This window comes from Chelon labrosus (assembly GCF_963514085.1).
Source record: "Chelon labrosus genome assembly, chromosome: 24".
Taxonomy (NCBI): domain Eukaryota; kingdom Metazoa; phylum Chordata; class Actinopteri; order Mugiliformes; family Mugilidae; genus Chelon; species Chelon labrosus.
Window position 1 is genome coordinate 6879412 of NC_140357.1, and position 18124 is coordinate 6897535.

The 18124-nt window shown below is 42.3% G+C and overlaps 1 protein-coding gene across 1 annotated transcript; it reads left to right on the forward strand.

Moving 5' to 3' along the window:
* Positions 1-2640: 2640 nt before the first annotated feature.
* On the forward strand, positions 2641-17407 carry slitrk6 (SLIT and NTRK-like family, member 6). The gene is made up of 2 exons (XM_084574328.1): positions 2641-3372; positions 13447-17407. Exon 2 carries the CDS (start codon positions 13462-13464, stop codon positions 16000-16002), a length of 2541 nt encoding a protein of 846 aa, XP_084430454.1. The 5' UTR covers positions 2641-3372; positions 13447-13461; the 3' UTR covers positions 16003-17407.
* Positions 17408-18124: the final 717 nt, after the last annotated feature.

An 18124-nucleotide genomic window follows, 5' to 3' on the forward strand; every position in this document is an offset into this window, starting at 1 on the left:
AAAAGAAAAACAAACATTAAAAGAAAACCCGGCATCGGAAAAAATTGATTTACTTCAACTTTGGCATCAGCGTCGATGGATGTAACATGAGAGGAGAAGATACAGTTGAACTAACCTATTCAATCCATCCACCCACCCGTTATCTACAACCAACCTAGCGGTGAGAGCAGTGGTGGGCAAACTACGACCTGTGGACCACACACAGGCTGTTCAATCGGGCCCATTGAACATTTTATACAATTGTCTGCATTCATTTTGCCTTTATCCTGTCGCGGTCCCGTTTCAGTTGATTCCACTAGATGGCGCACTCCAATCCGAGTCTACTCGCATGTAAATTGTATCACTTCTCCCCCAATCTGTCTGTCGAATTTTAAAACCCAGTTGCACCCCTTGAACCAAACATTTTCTCACCAATCGGGTTGCAGAAGCTTGACGCCTATCCCCACTGTCACTGGGTGAGAGTAGGGCAACACCCTAGACTGGTTACCAGTCTGTCACAGGGCCAACAAACCATTAAAATGGATGTGCTTGGACTGCGGGAGGAAGTACCCGGAGAAAACCCATGCAGGCAACCCAGAAGATTCAAACCTTCCTGTTGGCGACAATGCTAATCACTAATCCATTCCAATTTGGTGGATTTGGATGCTTATATTTAATTCTATGTACATGCTACAGTCAGCAAAGTTATCAAAACAGCCAAGCGTGGCCATCTATATCATCGAAGTGGCGCAGTTGAAGTGTTGCTTCAATTCTTGTAGACATTATGTCATCATCTGCGTAAAAATGTACTTTTCGTACTTGGGATTACCAGTTTTCATTCATTTATTATCTAAGGTATTTTTAAATGGCTAAAAAGCTCTTGGAACTGGCTAATGAAGGCCAACATGATGTTTTTCTTCAGTATTTTTGAACAGATTTGGAAAATTTGAGGAGGTGGAAGTTGTGGAGCAAACACGCGATCGGTTCACGCTCCAAGTTTATCTTATTTTGTCCACCCTCAGTTCTTTGTCCCTTTCAAGCCCTTAATAGCTAAATAAGACATTGTAACTCAATACCAGAGCACTTCCTCTTCTGCACAAAGTGCGACACGAGCGTGAGGTGATGTTTGGTTTCAAAACACCATTTTGAATATGAGATTTGAATAAAGTTGTTCACGCTCTGTCTCCTTCGGCGTCTGAGCCGTATTTCAGTGGAAGTTGGGTGGAACTTGCACAAAGACTTTTCATGCCACGATCCAACATCAGATCAGTGGAAAACAAGTCAATTATTAAACATGCGTACACATGCAATATCAGCACCCGCTCTGATAAAGCTTCCAAGAAAAGCCTCCTTCCAAGAAAAACAAACACTAAACAACGCAGATATGCATCTCATTGTCTAGATTTTATTATTTTTTAATGCCTGTGTGACAGAGCACCTGCTTAGAAACGGCAGCATAAAGAAGTTGCTGACAAAGGCACTAAATGGCTTTGTGGATTTCATTATCACAAACGTGTTGTGGGAAGTAGTTAAAGAGCAACAAGAAGCCACTGAAAGTGTGTTTAATCTCTAAGAGAATGAGGCATTCGTTTGGGGAATTATTTGAAGAGTGACTTTGCATAACTTTTAAAAACACGGCTCTTCATCGCTGTTAGATATTGATTTGAAATGACTTGCAAAGTTCACTTTTAGATAACAGGCGAGTTTTATTCTGCAACAACTCAGAGGACACGGTTTCAGAACTCGATTATAAGCCCTCATTCTACTTTCAACGCTGTCATTTTCTCACTTTTACCCCCAACTTCTGCTTCCTCCGTCCTCCTCTGGGGAGATCTATCTGGTTTGGGGTAACCGGTGAGGTCAAGCGTTAGATTTGCGCCGCACTATGAAGTTCCATATGGGAGTAAATTTACGCTAATCCTGTGACAAACCCACTTGGATTTAAGCGTCTGACGTGCAAAAAAATGTGAGGCAGACATTCCCCGGCCCCATCTGAAAGTGATCAGTCAGAGGGCTGTGGAGAATTACAAGCAGGGTTTCGTTGCAGATGAATCAGTCGCTGTCCCAAGGTTACTTACAGTGGTTTGATGTTTCAAACTGTTTTGGCTTTCAAGTCATCGCGCAAGAGCATGAGCGGAATAACGGTGGTATCCATAGCTTCCGCACCGCAGGGAGGTCAGAGGTGATTCATAACTCAGCTGGAACTAGTAGCACTTCAGATTCACGTTCAAGGACACGGATCAGCTTGAACCCTGCTTTGCTGCATGATGGAAGGTGTGCCACTGTGCTGATCCCCACCACATGCACACACACACACACACACACTATTTTCTCTCACATAGGCTCAGATTCTGTTGTGTAATGTGAATCCTAAACCTTTTTTTTTTGGACTCGATTACTAATATTCACATTGCGTAGTACCCATCCTTTGGGGCTTGTGCTGCAGGCAGGCTATTTAAAGGCCATCAATGCAAGATAGTTTTTTTGCTATGGTATTGTAGGAATATCCAAGAGGAGGAGCTCTGTAAAACTGCTTCAGAGCTTCCACAGCAACTATTGCAGATATAGACAAGAAAATACAGGAAGTTGTATGTTTTTCCCTTAAAAATAAAATTAGAGTTCTGATTTTTGGTGGAAAATAGTTGCGAGGCGCAGATTAAACATATGTATTTGCAATCTATTAATTATTATTTAATTAATAATTTGTGTTTGATGTAAGGTTTGTCTAAAACAAAACGAATCAACAATGTATATTTCACGGGCTAGCTGTAGGCTTTTATTCTGAAAGTCTCCACAGGAACTGGCGCTGTGAATTGTGGGTGACTTGACGACGCTCTTCTGCTCTGTAGTCCACCTCTACAGCATGCAAATTACCGAGCAACTCCAATATATCGCAGATTGGTTAACTACACAGAGCGCGCGGCGCTGCGCGAGAGCAGGACACGGTGCGCGCTTTCGTTCTTTTAAGTGGATTGTAAAAGAAAAAAGAGGGAAGATTTCTTTTTTTTTTTTTATTTGAACGCTGTTTGATTCCCCCCCCCTCGCCTCGAACCTGCAACTCCAGTCATAATTAATTCGAGCGAGGCTGAAGGAAGGAGGGAAGGAAGGGAGGAAAGAAGGAAGGAAGGAGGGCTGCTCTCATCATCCCGGGACCGCACCGCGAGACCCCTCGGAATAATTGTGATTGACAGCTGACCGAGACTCAAGAAAGACTTTCTGTTTTTTTATTTATTTATTTTTTAGTCTTTTAAAAAGGAGCTCTAAGGAGTGAAGTGGTACCCCCCTCACCAATGCGTCGGCTCCCCGCATTTACAGATGGACTGAGTACGGTTAAATTTGGACTATAGCCTCCCCTATTTTTTTATTATTATTTTTTTCCATCAGTTTTAGCCGGTAAGTCACGAAGCAGAGTCACTAATATGTGTGTATGCGTTTTTTTAAAATATGTATTTATTTAGAATTATGTCTTTTCCTCCAAGTGTCCATTACCCTGTGTGGCAGGTTCCAACTCGCTCAAGTATGTTAGCATGTAGCTTATTATCATTATTATTATTATTACTAATATTCATTTAAAGCTATTCCGTGTAATGCGCAGTGTTTGTAGTAAAACACATGCTGTTCAATTAGTAGCAGATTTAATGGCTGCTAAAAAAATAATAAAAAAAAAAATAAATAAAAAGGCACGTAAAAAGTGCCTGGACTTGACAGCGAAGGAAGAGAGAAGGACCGGTGAGTTTTCCTGAGGGGGCTCCATTACCTCGAGCACACCTGGCTGCCTGCCACACGCAGTTACTGTATCCTACGGCGCTGTGCTGCCTTATGGTAATGCAGACCGGTGTGCCTATACACTGCTTCTCATTACATAGAAAAAAAAAAAGAAAAACTTTTGCTAGGTATTTTTCCCCCAGAACTCTGCACTGAAACAGCTCACAATCCCCCTGTCCTCCTTCTACTGTTCCGCCATTGCTAAATATATACATATGCATAATTACCGTTCCTGGTCACAGGTGCGCTTTAATGAGCTACGTCATGACTTCTACCAGCCAATCAGAAGCCACCGTTCTCCCAACCAGTTAATCTCATTATGTCAATATTACTGGCCAAAGAGTGCATCACAAAATAAATCTTCCCATGCATTTACGCTTCGTTTAATCACACTTTTTTTCCTGCAGGGTTGCACTTTTTTTTTTTCCCCAATTAGAAGATAAGGTGATAGCTCTATTTAATGAGGACATAATTAGCTTTAAACTGTGAATTGCATAATTGAGTTCTGAACTCAATTTTGTGCTTGGATGAATCAGGGAAGGTATGGGCAGACTGAATGGCTTAAGATTAATTATTGATTGGATGCTTTTGTGGACCAATTTAACTTGTTGCTAAAATGAAACGACTTGCGAGTTAGCCTGGGTTTTACATCTATCGTCTGAAGGCGTGCATGTCATTTTTGGAATATATAAGGCTTTAAAGCTGCAGGGAATTTTTGGGCAAAAAAACTGATGTTTTCTCGTAGATATGAGCCGGAGCAGAGGGATGTAGTCTTCATGTTTGCTATGAAGGGAAAGGTGTGTTTGGATTGTTGTAATGTGTGAGCAGCCGAGGGAAATTGGCCTGAGAGGTGTGAGAGCTCCAGGCCACTGAAGGAGGCGACTTTATTAGCACACACTATTTTCAGTTAGTGAAATCCTGCGGATATATTGAAGAGCCTCTGCTTTTCTTAGATGCACAGAAAGCAGGCAGCCCACATGATATTGAATCAGTCAAAAAAGAATAAAATGGCTGGAACAAGGGGCAAGGGAGTTGAACTATCTCTTGCCTCTTGAGTGGGCGGATGTCATAATTATCATTTCTTCAGGATTGCGGTGGAGGGCTGCAGGCGCTGGCAGAATCTCTGCAGATATGTGGGTGTAGCGGTGGTGTCGACCCTGTAGGGCAAGCCACATCACTTCCAATACAGAGGGAAAAAGGGACAAGTCCCGCTGTAATTGGTGCCTGGGAACACTGCAGGGCGCTCGGGGAAGTTTGATAGGCGGTCAGAGCGAGTGCGCGCGCGTCAACACGGCTTGGGACGCGCAAGTGCACAAGCGCACGCCGAAGCAATAGAGCGCAGGGGGCTCTAATCTGCTATCCCATGTCAGGTTGAAATGAAATAACCCCTAGCTGGACGCAACAAGTCTCACTATCTCGCATTCTCATTCTGTTTTAGCCCGCGAGCGAAAGCGGCGTTACAGGAAGTATTAGTGGGTGCACGCAACTGTTGGTTGGTGACCACCAAGTGCAAAAAAAATAAATAAAAAAGCAAGACATCTTCTCTCTGCTGTTAACTGTTTTACGCTTTATGTGCAACTGTAAGGCAATCCAAGCAAATTAGAAGGTAGAATTGTGAAAGGCACTCTGTGTGAAAGGCTTTCTGTGTGATTGTCAGTCATTCTGGATCATTAAAAGTAGTAGGTTGTTGCATTGCTGTTGTCCAGGAGGCTGTAATCTCAGACACCTGGAAGAAAATATCCTCTTTCACTGAGAGCGCTTCTTGCCTCTCTGTCAAGGGGAATATAGAAGGTCGGCGCTTCAGGCCAGTGGATCTCTTATTGGAGTTTGGTGAGTCAATAGAGACCTTGCAGGCGTTCTTACTCTTTTGTTTTTTATTTTTTTTTCCTCTAAAAGCACTCATGCTCCTCGCTTAAAATTTTAGGAGGCCCAACTCAAATGCTGGAATCAGTGTTTCGTTTTTTTGAAAACACATTTATGACAGGTGTATGCTCTCTTTCTATCTGTCTTGCTTATGAATATTAGAAAACCTGCTGCTGGGAAACTAGCGCATGCAATGCAATGGGCTCCGGTGAGCGCTCTGATGAAATGCTCAGTGAGCAGATTATTTAGGACAATAAACACTCCACTGCCTTCGTTTGAAATGCAACACTCCCTTCTCTTGCACCAACGTCACGTGTCATATGCACACACTCCTTATGTCAGACGCGCCGTGTTGTCTGTAAATGCATTTAATCTCCAGTTTCTGTTATGGTCCCAAGCATTTTAAGGCCCTTAGCAGTAATCTGTGTCAAAAACAAATATGGAATTATGAGCGGTGTCGTTTTAAAAAAAAAAAAATACTATATGTATTTGACTTTGAAGCTTTTGCTTTGGTAACAGGTTTCAGCAGGAGTTTACAATGCTGTCCTGGGTCTTTAACTGCCCGCTGTGGCATTCTTGCTTAATTGGTCTTGAAAGGCCTTGTTCAGTTGGAGGCTGCAGGTCGGCTCAAGTCTCTGTAGTTGTTAAGTCATCAGACACTCAATTAACTCAGCCACAGTACCTGATCTGGAAAAAAAAAAGAAACTGCACAGGCAGAAAACAAGATAACCTGAACTAAAGCTGCTTTAAAGTTGCTGTCTTGAGTGTCGAGACAAGGCTTTAAAGTGAAAATATACCATTTCTATCAGCCTAATGAAAAGCATCACCCCCTCTAACTCTTTTGTCCTCTAAGTCAAGTGTGACTGGACTATTTTATAAACATCACGTAACTTTTTCTACTCGTTGATGGTCAAATATTTGAAATCCATGACCATAACTCCAACAATATAAGCATGTATATAGATTCAGATTTGCATACATCTATCAATCCTTTCATGTTGTATTTTCTGTGAATAATTTTTTTTTCAATTTATGAATCCAAAAGCTCAGACTCTATCAGCTGTTAAAGTCTGCTGTGTGTGATACTGGCTCCTCCATTAAGCCTTGCTATTTCCATTGGCTGTAGACTGGATTTCCTTCAGGCAGATTTGCATCAGCGCCGGCTCACGTTGTCACTTGGGTGGAGATTTAGTTCTACTGGCTCTGCCTCATAAAACAACTTATACTGATCCCACTATGACACGGGGATGAATTATGGAAGTGTCTAGTGAATAAATAGGGAGAGGTCAGAGCAGAGAACCAGAATAGGAGGTATACACGAGCCCAGCAGTGACTTTCTGTCAGGTAAAACTTGCCGGTGCACGTTTTCCAAACAGCGAAGAGCGTCGGTGTCTTTGTCATAATCTCCTGTCCTGTCATTGCTTTTTTTTTTTTTTCTTTCTTTTTTCAAAACATGCAGGGTGAGATAGATATGTTTCTGCCAGGTTAGCAGAAAGTTAATCCACAGGGCTTAAATGTTTGGCATCATTGTTTAGTTTATTTATTTTTCATTCCTCCCATGAACATGTGACTAGCTTCTTGCGAAGCTGTGCAGCCATGTAGAACAGTACTCGTCTTAGATGCTGACGTAGAAAGCTTATTGGCGTGCAATCACATATGCCAAAACATGTTTTTTTGTCACTTGATCAGATACCGTTCAGGTATTACTGGTAACAAGCAGATGTGGGCCTCAAAAGAGCTTCTGATTTTATAGTGGTTTGTCCAATTGGTAACGAAGCAGGGTTCTGTTGAAGAAACATATACTTGAGTATTAGTAACATCTGCCACAGATACATACATGAAGCTTTAATCAGTCACAAACCTAGAAGTCTTAAAGGATGATGAGATGATTAACAATAAACACATGGGTTTTAGCTATGTTGATACAGCATTTAATGTATCATTATCTGTTTCTTACCATTTATGCCATTTTAAAAAAGGATGTTCACAAAATGATAGGTATGTTTTTGCAGACCTTATAATTAAGCCTCTTAGTTCCGTTACGCTGACACTGATACTACAAAACGTACTCGGTCGTGCCCTTTCCTTTCTTTGTCTACCTATAATCTGTGGCTCCTTGGAGACTGCAGTTTTTTTTCTATCAGACAGAAGAATTACGCTTGTTTATGAACTGAATCATAAGACTGTCATTACCATTACCCTGTGGCCTTTTTACTGAGGGTGGGGACAGCGTTTAAAGGGGCAATTGAAACGAATGAGAAAAGAGAAAGATTGAAAAGTGTTATTATCTCAATTTAAGGGGAGATGTTTTCCAACCAGCTCAACTTTACTGAATTAAAATATTATTGAACAACAATCTTGATCAAAACTGTACTAGACCATATATTCCCAGTTTCCATCCTCTGGATTCAGCGTTCTGAACAAATGTATCTACAGTCTGCCAGTCTTGCTGGCTGGTGAGTCACTGCCAAATAGAAAGTGTCCCTTTTTTTTTTTAAAGGGACAGCGATGTACACAGAAACATACATCTGTTTGGTGCAGATGGGTCTCGGAACAAAACATACCTTGATGCCGCTGTACGCTGCTGTGATATGCCTGCTCGTTCCTGGCAAACTAATTACTGTGCATTAGTTAAACAGACCATTTGAAATGCAAGCCTTTCTAAATCACGCTTGCCAGGGGAGACGAGACACCCCCCTCACACACAGACACACACTCCGCCTGTGTGCTTCTATTATTAGTTGTATCTTGCATATGTTCTCTGTCAGAAATTAAGGCCCACCAGCAGAGAACCGTAAGCGATGAGACTATACAGTAAATGAAACTCCCTGGATGTATTGGTCACATAGATGGGTGGATATTCTATCTACAAAAGGCTGCAGTATATCAGGGCTCACTGCTTCTATCTTGCCATATGATCAGGTGGCAGCTGTTAGAACCCACTGCATGAAATGAGTTGCACACAGTGAATCAGATTTTTCTTAACAGGCCACTGATGATGTTTCTAAAGATGCAATCTTTGTAGAATCTAGCAGAGCACAGGGCATGAGCCTCGCTTCTCTGATCACCAATGCTGTGTGCTGACAACACAGCCAAAAATATTTTAGCATCGTGGAGCAGTCGATGCAGGACGTATTGCTAGAGCCTTACAGCACCTATCCAGAACATTGTGTGGATGTAATAGCTAAAGGCAGAAAGGTCTGGTCCAGTTGTTCAGTTTGAACCTTGTTTTGTTGGTACATATTAGCTTGTATGCATGTATAAGATGCACAGCTATACTAAACATTATTTATATGGTTCTGTCAGGGAACCTCAGACCTCAGTGAATCACAATTTACTCTTTCAGCCTCCCTGTTGGCGGGATCCATTAATCACCTTGACTGCAGGTAGCTCACCAATGAGGAGGAGTAAGGTCATAAAATGCATAGAACTGAGGTGACTGAAGCTTTTGAGAGCATTTTAAAAATCAAGACTATTCTGGAGTATCTCCAAGATATCCACCCGATGAGTTTAAAACGCAAATATAGAGTGACTTTTATCAGTTTTCATTGAGTTTCGGAGGATGGCTTTATCTGTCGGGTGCCACTAGGGATAACAAGCCTTTTATACTTGAACATCAAGTTGCCTCACGCTACAGAAACATGAATTAGGTTTCTGCCTTATAGGCTATTTGTGGCTCGAGCGTGCTTTACTTACTTTGACAGTGATGAGGACGGAGCATGACTATAGCTGTGTTCATATTATCTAAAAATACTATTCTAATCTGTCAGCTGGGTCGTGTGCATGCGGTTCAGTACAGTTCAAATCCAGGTTCATGTAGTTGTCACATACTGTAGCTGTACTGTTTGTTCGTCAATCCGCTGCAACGTAGGACAAATGTATAACTGATAAATACAAGCAGTACTGCAGCGCTCTGCCGTCCGGTGCATGAAATGTGCAAAATCAGTGGCAAGGGGATGTGCTCTTCAGTAAAGATAGCATGCCCAGTGTGAACCTCTGCTTTGTGAATGTAAAGAAGTGTGTCAAAGTCAAACTGTCAAAGTCCAATTCCGTTTGAAGACGGAAAAGGGAAAGCTGTCAGAGGCAAGATATGGTGCATGAGGCTCAGTTTCTCTTTCACACCGCATAGAAAAGTCTTGCCATTTAATCTAATGAATCAAGCCTAATTATGCCAGTTGGTGGTGCACTGGTTGGCAGCCAAGAAAAAAAAAATAAAATGAAATCAAGTAGAAAATAGCACGAGGTGATTTTAGTCATGAAGTATGGTGCAGCAGCTTGGGGCCACAGTTGGGAGCCCAACTCCCAGTCTTAATGTTTGCAGCTTTACTGGAGCATCCGCGAGCAAAACACTGAATTATTGACATCTGCAGGACTTGACTGTCTCGTAGCTGACTCTGACCTCTTGGAGGTCTTGTCCAAAAGTTGAATTTTAACACAGCATTCTGTCATGTGACGTTCTATCGCTGATTCAATTGGCTGAAAATCATTTTGGCCTTGAGTAAGAAAAGTTTAGTGTGTACAATCAGCCAATATAGAATAATGAATATGAAAAGACTTCACAGCAGTATTCTGTGTGCTATCTGAGCTTACGTATTCCTGAACTCGTGATGGGTGCTACGAGTTATTAACAATCGCTTCACTGCACTGGAACAACACAGTTTATAGTTGGCTTAAACAAAGTGCGAACATGCTATTTGTGGGTTTATATGTGGACAAAGAGTATGCTGTACTAGGGCTCTGTGTGTGATAAACATTTCATCAGCAGATTTTCCTCGTTCTTCCTCTGCTGTCTTGCACTCTTCAGCTCTGCAGTACTTTTTTTTTTTCCCCCTCATCTCATCTGATGTTGGACAATGAGCTGGCTTCACTCACATGCATGAGGAGAGATTTCATAGGGCTTCACTAGATCTCTAATTGAATTGTCTGAACAGCAAGAGATGCACATTTGAATGTGTAAAAGAGAGTGCGGCGGAAGACTGGCACCGGAAGAGTGTTTCATCTCCTGCGCCCGTCACGCTGCGTCCCATGCAACATTGATTGCCTGAAAAATGGATCAGTTAGAGAAGTCTGTTTGAAATACGGAGTGCATCTGTATCGCGTTCCCTTATTTGCCCTCAGCCCTGCTATCATGAAGTATGCGATAACATCTTTAATAGTCTCGTTTTTCATTTCATACTGTCCTGAAAGCCATCAGGGTCATAAAGGTGAGCGCCTTGGCTACCTTGGCCTCCAACAGACTCCAAAAGAGAAAATGAACAACAATGAAAAGAAAATGACCAAAGATATTTTTGGGCCCCAGGTTTTGGAGCCGTTGTCTGAATGCTGTCACAAACAATACATATTTAATAGGTTCAGCAAATTAGATTTTTGTATTTCATATTATTGCATATTATTGGTTTATGAAAATCATTTTCAAACACCTACATGTCTCTAAGCATTCTTGGATACCAGATTACAATGTTGCTTACCATGTATTTCTTCTATTTTGCCCCACTATTTGTGAAATACCTCACCAATGTAAGCACATAGAAGCTTTATAAATAATTTATAATGAGTTACTTGTCATTCTGACAGATTTTTGAATGGTGGGACTAAGAGCACCAGAAATCCCTGGCGGCAGGAACATGCGGTTAATTACTCTGGTGTATTCTGTCTGATGTTGTGGTGATTCCCTGTAGAAATTACTAAGGGAGGGATTGTGTCATTAATGATGCATGCAGTTTGAACTTTCACTTGGCTCCGGGTAGATTATCAATGATATTTATAGTGATTTATTCATTTTATTTTCCTATGCGTAAGAGTGTATCAATGATTATTTTACTCTTTATGTTTGATGTAGTGATTATGGTTTCATATAATGTAGAATTCCCTGTAATACCTCAGTGTTTCCCAGGTGTGCAGATCAAGGCATGTACAGGGGAGTGTAGAGCAGTTGGCGGCTGGAATGTTTAGAATGACCTTAGGGTACATGGTTGTATAACTGGAAGATGTTGGAGATAGTGTTAACTTGGTTTTCATCAATAAGTTTGACCTTAACCAGCAGCACAAAAATGTTTCTAAGGCATGATGGAACAAGAGGTGAAAGAGAAGGATGGGTAAATAGATGAGGTAATAACTACAGAGTGTTTCAAATGTAGCTTTTGGATTTGATCCCTAGATCTTCTCTCTGTTGAGATGTTTGATTGTCTCCATGGGTAACATTCATTTTAACTCCACAGCTTTTCTCTTATTTTAGTCAGGTTCTAGAAAGCATTTAAATTATGCATATTGCTGTACCGTATATGGGTTTTGTACGTGTTTAATCTCTAGTTGTCAAAGTGGTTTTGGCTTTAGGCTATAAGGAACTGCAATACTCATTGAAAATGAGCCTCATGTCTCATTGACTCTCAATAGCGGGAAGAATTTCTGGAACTCACGTCAAAACAGGGTAGAGTACCGCTTATAGACGGGTCATGAGTCAGAGGTTTCAGTTTCTGACAAACACCGGCTGGAGTGGCTGAACTAGGCTTGCTCAGTCTTGCTGGAATGACTCTTTCCAGATGCTAATCGGATTCATTAGCAGAACAGCTGTCATCTTTCCCTGCCTCAGCTCTGAAGGTTTCTCTCAGTTAACAGTGAATATGTAGCCGATCTGGTCCTTGATCTTGGGAGGATGTCTACGCTTCTCCAGTCCTCTGAGAGGATCGAGCCTTTGATCCATCGTGATTTTAGTCAACCTAATGGATTTAGATGTGGTGCCGAGGCTGCTCATCATTAAAATCACATTGCAGCGTTTCCCTTGTCACTCAACATAAATCCTGCTCAGAGTGAAGCTGGAATTCTCCTCATAACAGCTTGGTTGAACTGCTGTCAGTGGATAGTGATGTCTGTTAAGGGTGTAATGGTGATTATTATTATTATTTTTTTTCATTCATAGCAAGAGAAGACTCCAACCAGCTTTAAAAACTGCACAAAGTAATACTGTCTTTCTCTGTTCTTATCAAGGCTGAGGACACAGCCATCTCATTTTAAAGGAAGTATTGAATTACTGCAACTAAGCAGGGAAGTCACAGATTCAACCTACACAGGAAGGCAGATTAAGTCTCAACAAATACTGTGAATTAAAGTTTCCAACCAGCTTTCAAGCTGATGGATAGGAAGTGGTGGACTGCCAAAGATGTTACTGTTGGCGCTTGTGTTCTTAAATTTTCTTTTTTGGAGTATGCCTGCATAAACTGATAAATGGTAAACGTTTGTGTGTGCCCTTTCCAGTTCCTTAGTTCATTGCCTGTAGGACAGAGTGGGTGCACAAACTCATGGATTTAAGGTTAGCTTTGTGATTAGTTCACTTTCAGTCTTCAGTCCTGCGGTTTTGCAACAATTCATTTCCATTCTTTATGTGGACTACTTGCTAGAAATGTCGCTTTGACGTAGACTGAAGTGACTTTTGCATTTGCATGACTCACGCTGAGTAAGTCTTTGCGCAGATGAGTCTGCACATAAAAGCCTCGAGAAATCAGTCAAATGAGGAAGTCCTCTTTTAAATGCACCATTATCCCACTGTGAGTCACTGGAAAGAAATGTTGTCTTATGCTCACTGCTCACCCTGTGAAATGTATTTGCTCCTTGGTAAAATACAGTGTACCGATAGATACTAAAGGATTCCCATTAGCTGCTACACAGGACACAATACTACACACGAACACAGACATGACACGAAGTCCACAAAATACATGACACTGATAATTTTGAATATACATTAAAAGTATTCTTTTATGGAATAAAACAAGTAAACCTAATGCTGTTTTTTTTTTTTCCTCCCCCACCCCTCCTGTCCACGCTTGTATTCTTTCTTCACAGATATCTCAGACCGAAATGCTGCCCTGTATCATTTTCATCGGCTTGTTTCTCACCGCGGCCCGATCTCAAGATATCCATCCCTCACAGGCATCATCCTCTATTAGCGAATCCTGTGAGTCCTTGTGCTCCTGCGAGGTGAAAGACGGCATCCTTCATCTTAACTGCGAGCAGAGAAACATCAGCAAAATCTCCCAAATCAAAGTCCCGTCAGGTGTGCCCTTCCACCTGAACCTTTACAAAAATGACTTGGTTGAGCTCCGTGCCGAGGAAATGGAAGGGCTTAAGAGTGCCCTTTCACTGCACATCGGGGGTAATAGCATACAAGAGCTGGAGCCAGGGGTCTTTAGCACTCTCAGTTCCCTGAAAAAACTCCACATAAATAGCAATTTCCTCGTCACTCTGAAAGAGGACACTTTCCAAGGCCTGGTGAATTTGGAGTTTCTCCAAGCTGACACAAATTTCATTCGGGTCATCGAACCTGGGGCCTTCAACAAACTGATCCGCCTCAAGGTTCTCATCCTCAATGATAATTCCATTGAGTTTTTACCCAGCAACATTTTTCGCTTTGTGCCCCTCACCCACCTGGACTTACGTGGCAACAAGCTGCAGACGCTGCCTTACGTGGGCTTTTTGGAGCACATCGGACGAATAATGGAGCTTCTGCTGGAGGACAACGACTGGGTCTGTGACTGTGACATTTTACATTTAAAAAGCTGGATGGAGAACATGAGGGCCCAGTCAGCTATCGGGGACGTGGTCTGCAGCACCCCACATCACCTTAAGGGGACCATTCTGGCTAAAGTCAAGCGGGACGTTCTCTGCCCGTCCCACGCAGATATTAACCTGGAGGAGCCGTCAAAGTCACTGGATATGGTTGTTACTCCTTCATCTAAAGTGTCTCCGGTTCCCAAGTTGATTAACGCTAAAGATGACGCCAGAGCACCAACGCCGTCTCACATTCCCGACAGTCCTTGTGTGGAGCACTGCTCTTGTCACAATCACCCCCTGACTGGGTTTTTGATGCATTGTCAGGACCGAGGAATTCAAAAGGTGTCAGATATCGGAATACTTCAGCAAAGCCCCACTAAACTTGTCATGACGGGAAATATGATTCAGAAGCTCTTGAAATATGATTTTGTCACATATGATAGCTTAGAGCTGCTCAACCTGGCAAATAACAGAATTGATTACATCGATAATGAAACTTTCCTCAGCCTGAGCAGTTTGAAAAAACTGCACCTGAATGGAAACAGGATTGAAAAACTGTTCTCCACGATGTTTGTGGGACTCCACAACCTTGAATACCTGTATCTGGAATATAACCTTATCAAAGAGATTGCTCCAGGCACATTTAATCCCCTGCCAAACCTGAAGCTGTTGTTATTAAATAACAACCTGCTCAGCTCCCTTCCTGCGCAGATATTTCGCAATGTGCCCCTCACCAAATTAAACCTGAGGAAAAATCTGCTTATGCACCTGCCAGTGAGCAACGTGCTTGATCAACTTGACTCACTGGAGCAGATTTATTTAGAGGACAACCCCTGGGACTGCAGCTGTGACTTACTCAGCCTCAAACAATGGGTTGAGAAACTCCGAAAGGACACAGTGGTGGGCTCCATTTTGTGTCACACCCCAAAGAAAGTGATGCAGACAGAGCTAAGAAGCCTTCATCATGATATCCTCTGTCCCGGTTTAGGGACTTACCACCCAGGGGCCCCAGATGGGGAGGAGAGTGTGACAGCAACAATAGGGCCTGAAAACGGCGAGAGGAATCTGTTCTTTGCCCTCACGGACACTATCCCGCTCTCTGTGCTCATCTTAAGCCTTCTTATTTTTGTCCTAATGATTATATTCTGCTCAGCCGGATTGGTGGTGTTTGTGGTGCACCGGCGGAGGCGAAGGGCAAAGAAAAAAGCAGCAGAGGAGCAGCCTCGAGAAAACACCAGCAGCAGTTCGCCCATTCACTTACATTACAGCATGTACGGGCAGAAAACAACACACCACACTCTGACACAAAGAACAGGGTCTGCCACTCTGTACGAGGAGAGATCGCACAGTCCTATCGTGCAGATCTGTCGCAACCCCACCTACTGCTCTCAGCACAAGGAGCACGACGCAGATTTGGATTACAGCCTCGACGACCCCAGCACCAAGCATCACGTCTGCCGGAGTATCATGGAGAAGGAGAACACCTCTCCTCTCACAGGAAACCCCAGCGCAAAATTCAGACCCATGACTGGAGAGTGCCCCGCAGAGTTCGTCACTCTCGGGAATCCCAACTCCTTGTACAGGAATATTCTGGAGAGGGAGAAGGAGCTGCAGCAGCTTGGAATAACAGAGTACCTTAGGAAAAACATGCCCCAGCTTCAGTCGGCTGTGGACATGCAGGTCCCGGGGCACCAGGAGGAGTTGAAGTTAATGGAGACAATAATGTACTCAAGACCACGCAAGGTCATGCTTGAGCAAACCAAGAACGAGTACTTTGAACTTAAAGCTAACCTGCATACTGAGCCAGACTACTTGGAAGTTCTGGAGCATCAAACTGCATTTAACTGAACAGAAAAGACAACTATGTCTATTATAAGTTTAAACCAAGTGCCTTGTCCTGTTTGCCCTCTTGTACTTTCCACAGTGTGAAAAAATATATATATATAAAGAGAGAGATAAACATATATATATATATATATATATATATCATGGGCACATCTCTTTGAGTTTAATTGTAGCACAGAATGTAACTGATTTCTTCTTTTGTTACCTTTCATCTGTTGACAGCCGTGTTATGTAGCTGCTGAAAGCTGTCATATTTTTGGCCAACTGTAATTTCAAGAAGCAATCGCAGTCTGTTGAGCAGGCCTGGGTTGAAACTCACTCAATCAGCTTTTCACAATTGATTAAATTTCCACGGTGTTAATGCAACCAAATGAATCGATCCACGCGGCCCACCCCACACACCACCCCCCCGACATCCTGTCTGGATAAAGCAGATGTTTAGGAAGAAGTGAGTGAATTTCAATCACCACTTGACCCAGAATTGCTGTTTAATCAGTCTACCCTGACTGTGGGTATGACCTGATTACACCCTCTGTCAACATAAGCCAGCTGGGATGCTGTAACCAGAATGCTCATTGTGCCGTAGAGTCATGAAATTGCCAACTGTATACTGAAAAATAGTGAGTGCGCTATCCCCAACACACTGCACAGTTGCAGGAATTTTATTTATTTTTATACAAGATAATGATATTCACAGAAAGTGTGTTTTTTTTTTTTTTTTCTCAATCAGTAAATAGAGCACTTCAAGTACAGTACACATAACTGTTACGTTGTAAAAATGCATTGCACTAATCAAATGCCATAAGATGGTGCATGACAATCAACAGAGTCCTGCTGAAACCTTTGTTTAGTTTTATTTTTAAGAAGAAACGAGCCGCTAATGTGTATGTTCATTTATTGTGCGCGTGGTGTGTATGAGATTGTTTGACGCCACTGTTTTACGGCTGACAATACGTGAAGCAGCGTTCAGGAACATCGCTCCGTCCTCATGCTGTCGTCGTCTGGCTTTTGAACTGATTAAAACCAGGCTTTTGTCAGCACATGAATGGTGACTGACGAGCAGCAAAAAACTGAAGCGCCTGATTTCCTCGCAGACAACCCGACAACTTTTCAGTTTTTCAGCTCATGTTTAAAGCAATGGACAGTCGGCAACTGGCATTTGCACCGCAGACATTGTCATCGTTCAGGATTTATACCGTACACTCTGGAAAACTCATTCAAACAATTCATGTAAGCACACACTCTGTAGCTTTTCTACTTAACTAGATTTAATTATTTATTCTGTATATTTTGTATATACCTACGTTCCATTATATCTTTGGTTTTTGTGTGCCTTCAGTGCTGTACAGAATATAAACGGAAGCTGTAACTGAAACAGGAAATAAAGAATTGCAATATTACACAATGACGTAATGTAATTGATGGCTAATTCATGTACATGTACAAAGTCATACCTCATGGAGAAGGATGCACAGTCTCTCCACTAATTGACACACCAGGAAGTCCAACTAAAAAGAATGACATTTTCTATCAATGTGTTATCAGCCCTCTGCAGTACATGTGTATATGTGCATGATGTACTTATGTAAACAACATTTGGTTCTTTTCCCACTGTGTGAATAATTTAACCCCCCACGACGGCTCAATACTAGTCCTTAGTCACACAACAGCGGCTGCAGGGGTTTTCACCATCCACGCTTTTCTTCATGACTTTCATTTTCCCCTTCTCTCTTGGGAAACAGCAGACCCTCTCTAATTCGACCCATTTTCCATCATAATTGATGTATCTGAAGTTCCTCTTCGAGAACACACATGCGGTTTCAAATACCCAGGGCTGGCGTGCAGCATCCAGATACAGCCTCCCCACCAACATGAATAAATTTATAGATTTATATCCGAACACATCATTTAAGGTATGCAAACTCGCAGAGGCCAACAGACCGGTACGCACACGCACAGCAGGGAAGACAAATTATCTTCTCCGGCGTGATCCTGTGAGGCTCATAAGCAGTACGCTTCTCCAAAGGTGAGGCATTAGCAAAGTGCAATGCTGCATTCAGAGAAATTCTTTACTTCAGGGACCGACTTCAAATAAATGTATTCTCTTATTAACTGAACCTCGCCA

What these genes read in the sequence shown, in the direction of transcription:
- slitrk6 (XM_084574328.1), top strand. Translation starts at nt 13,462, where the DNA reads ATGCTGCCCTGTATCATTTTCATCGGCTTGTTTCTCACCGCGGCCCGA.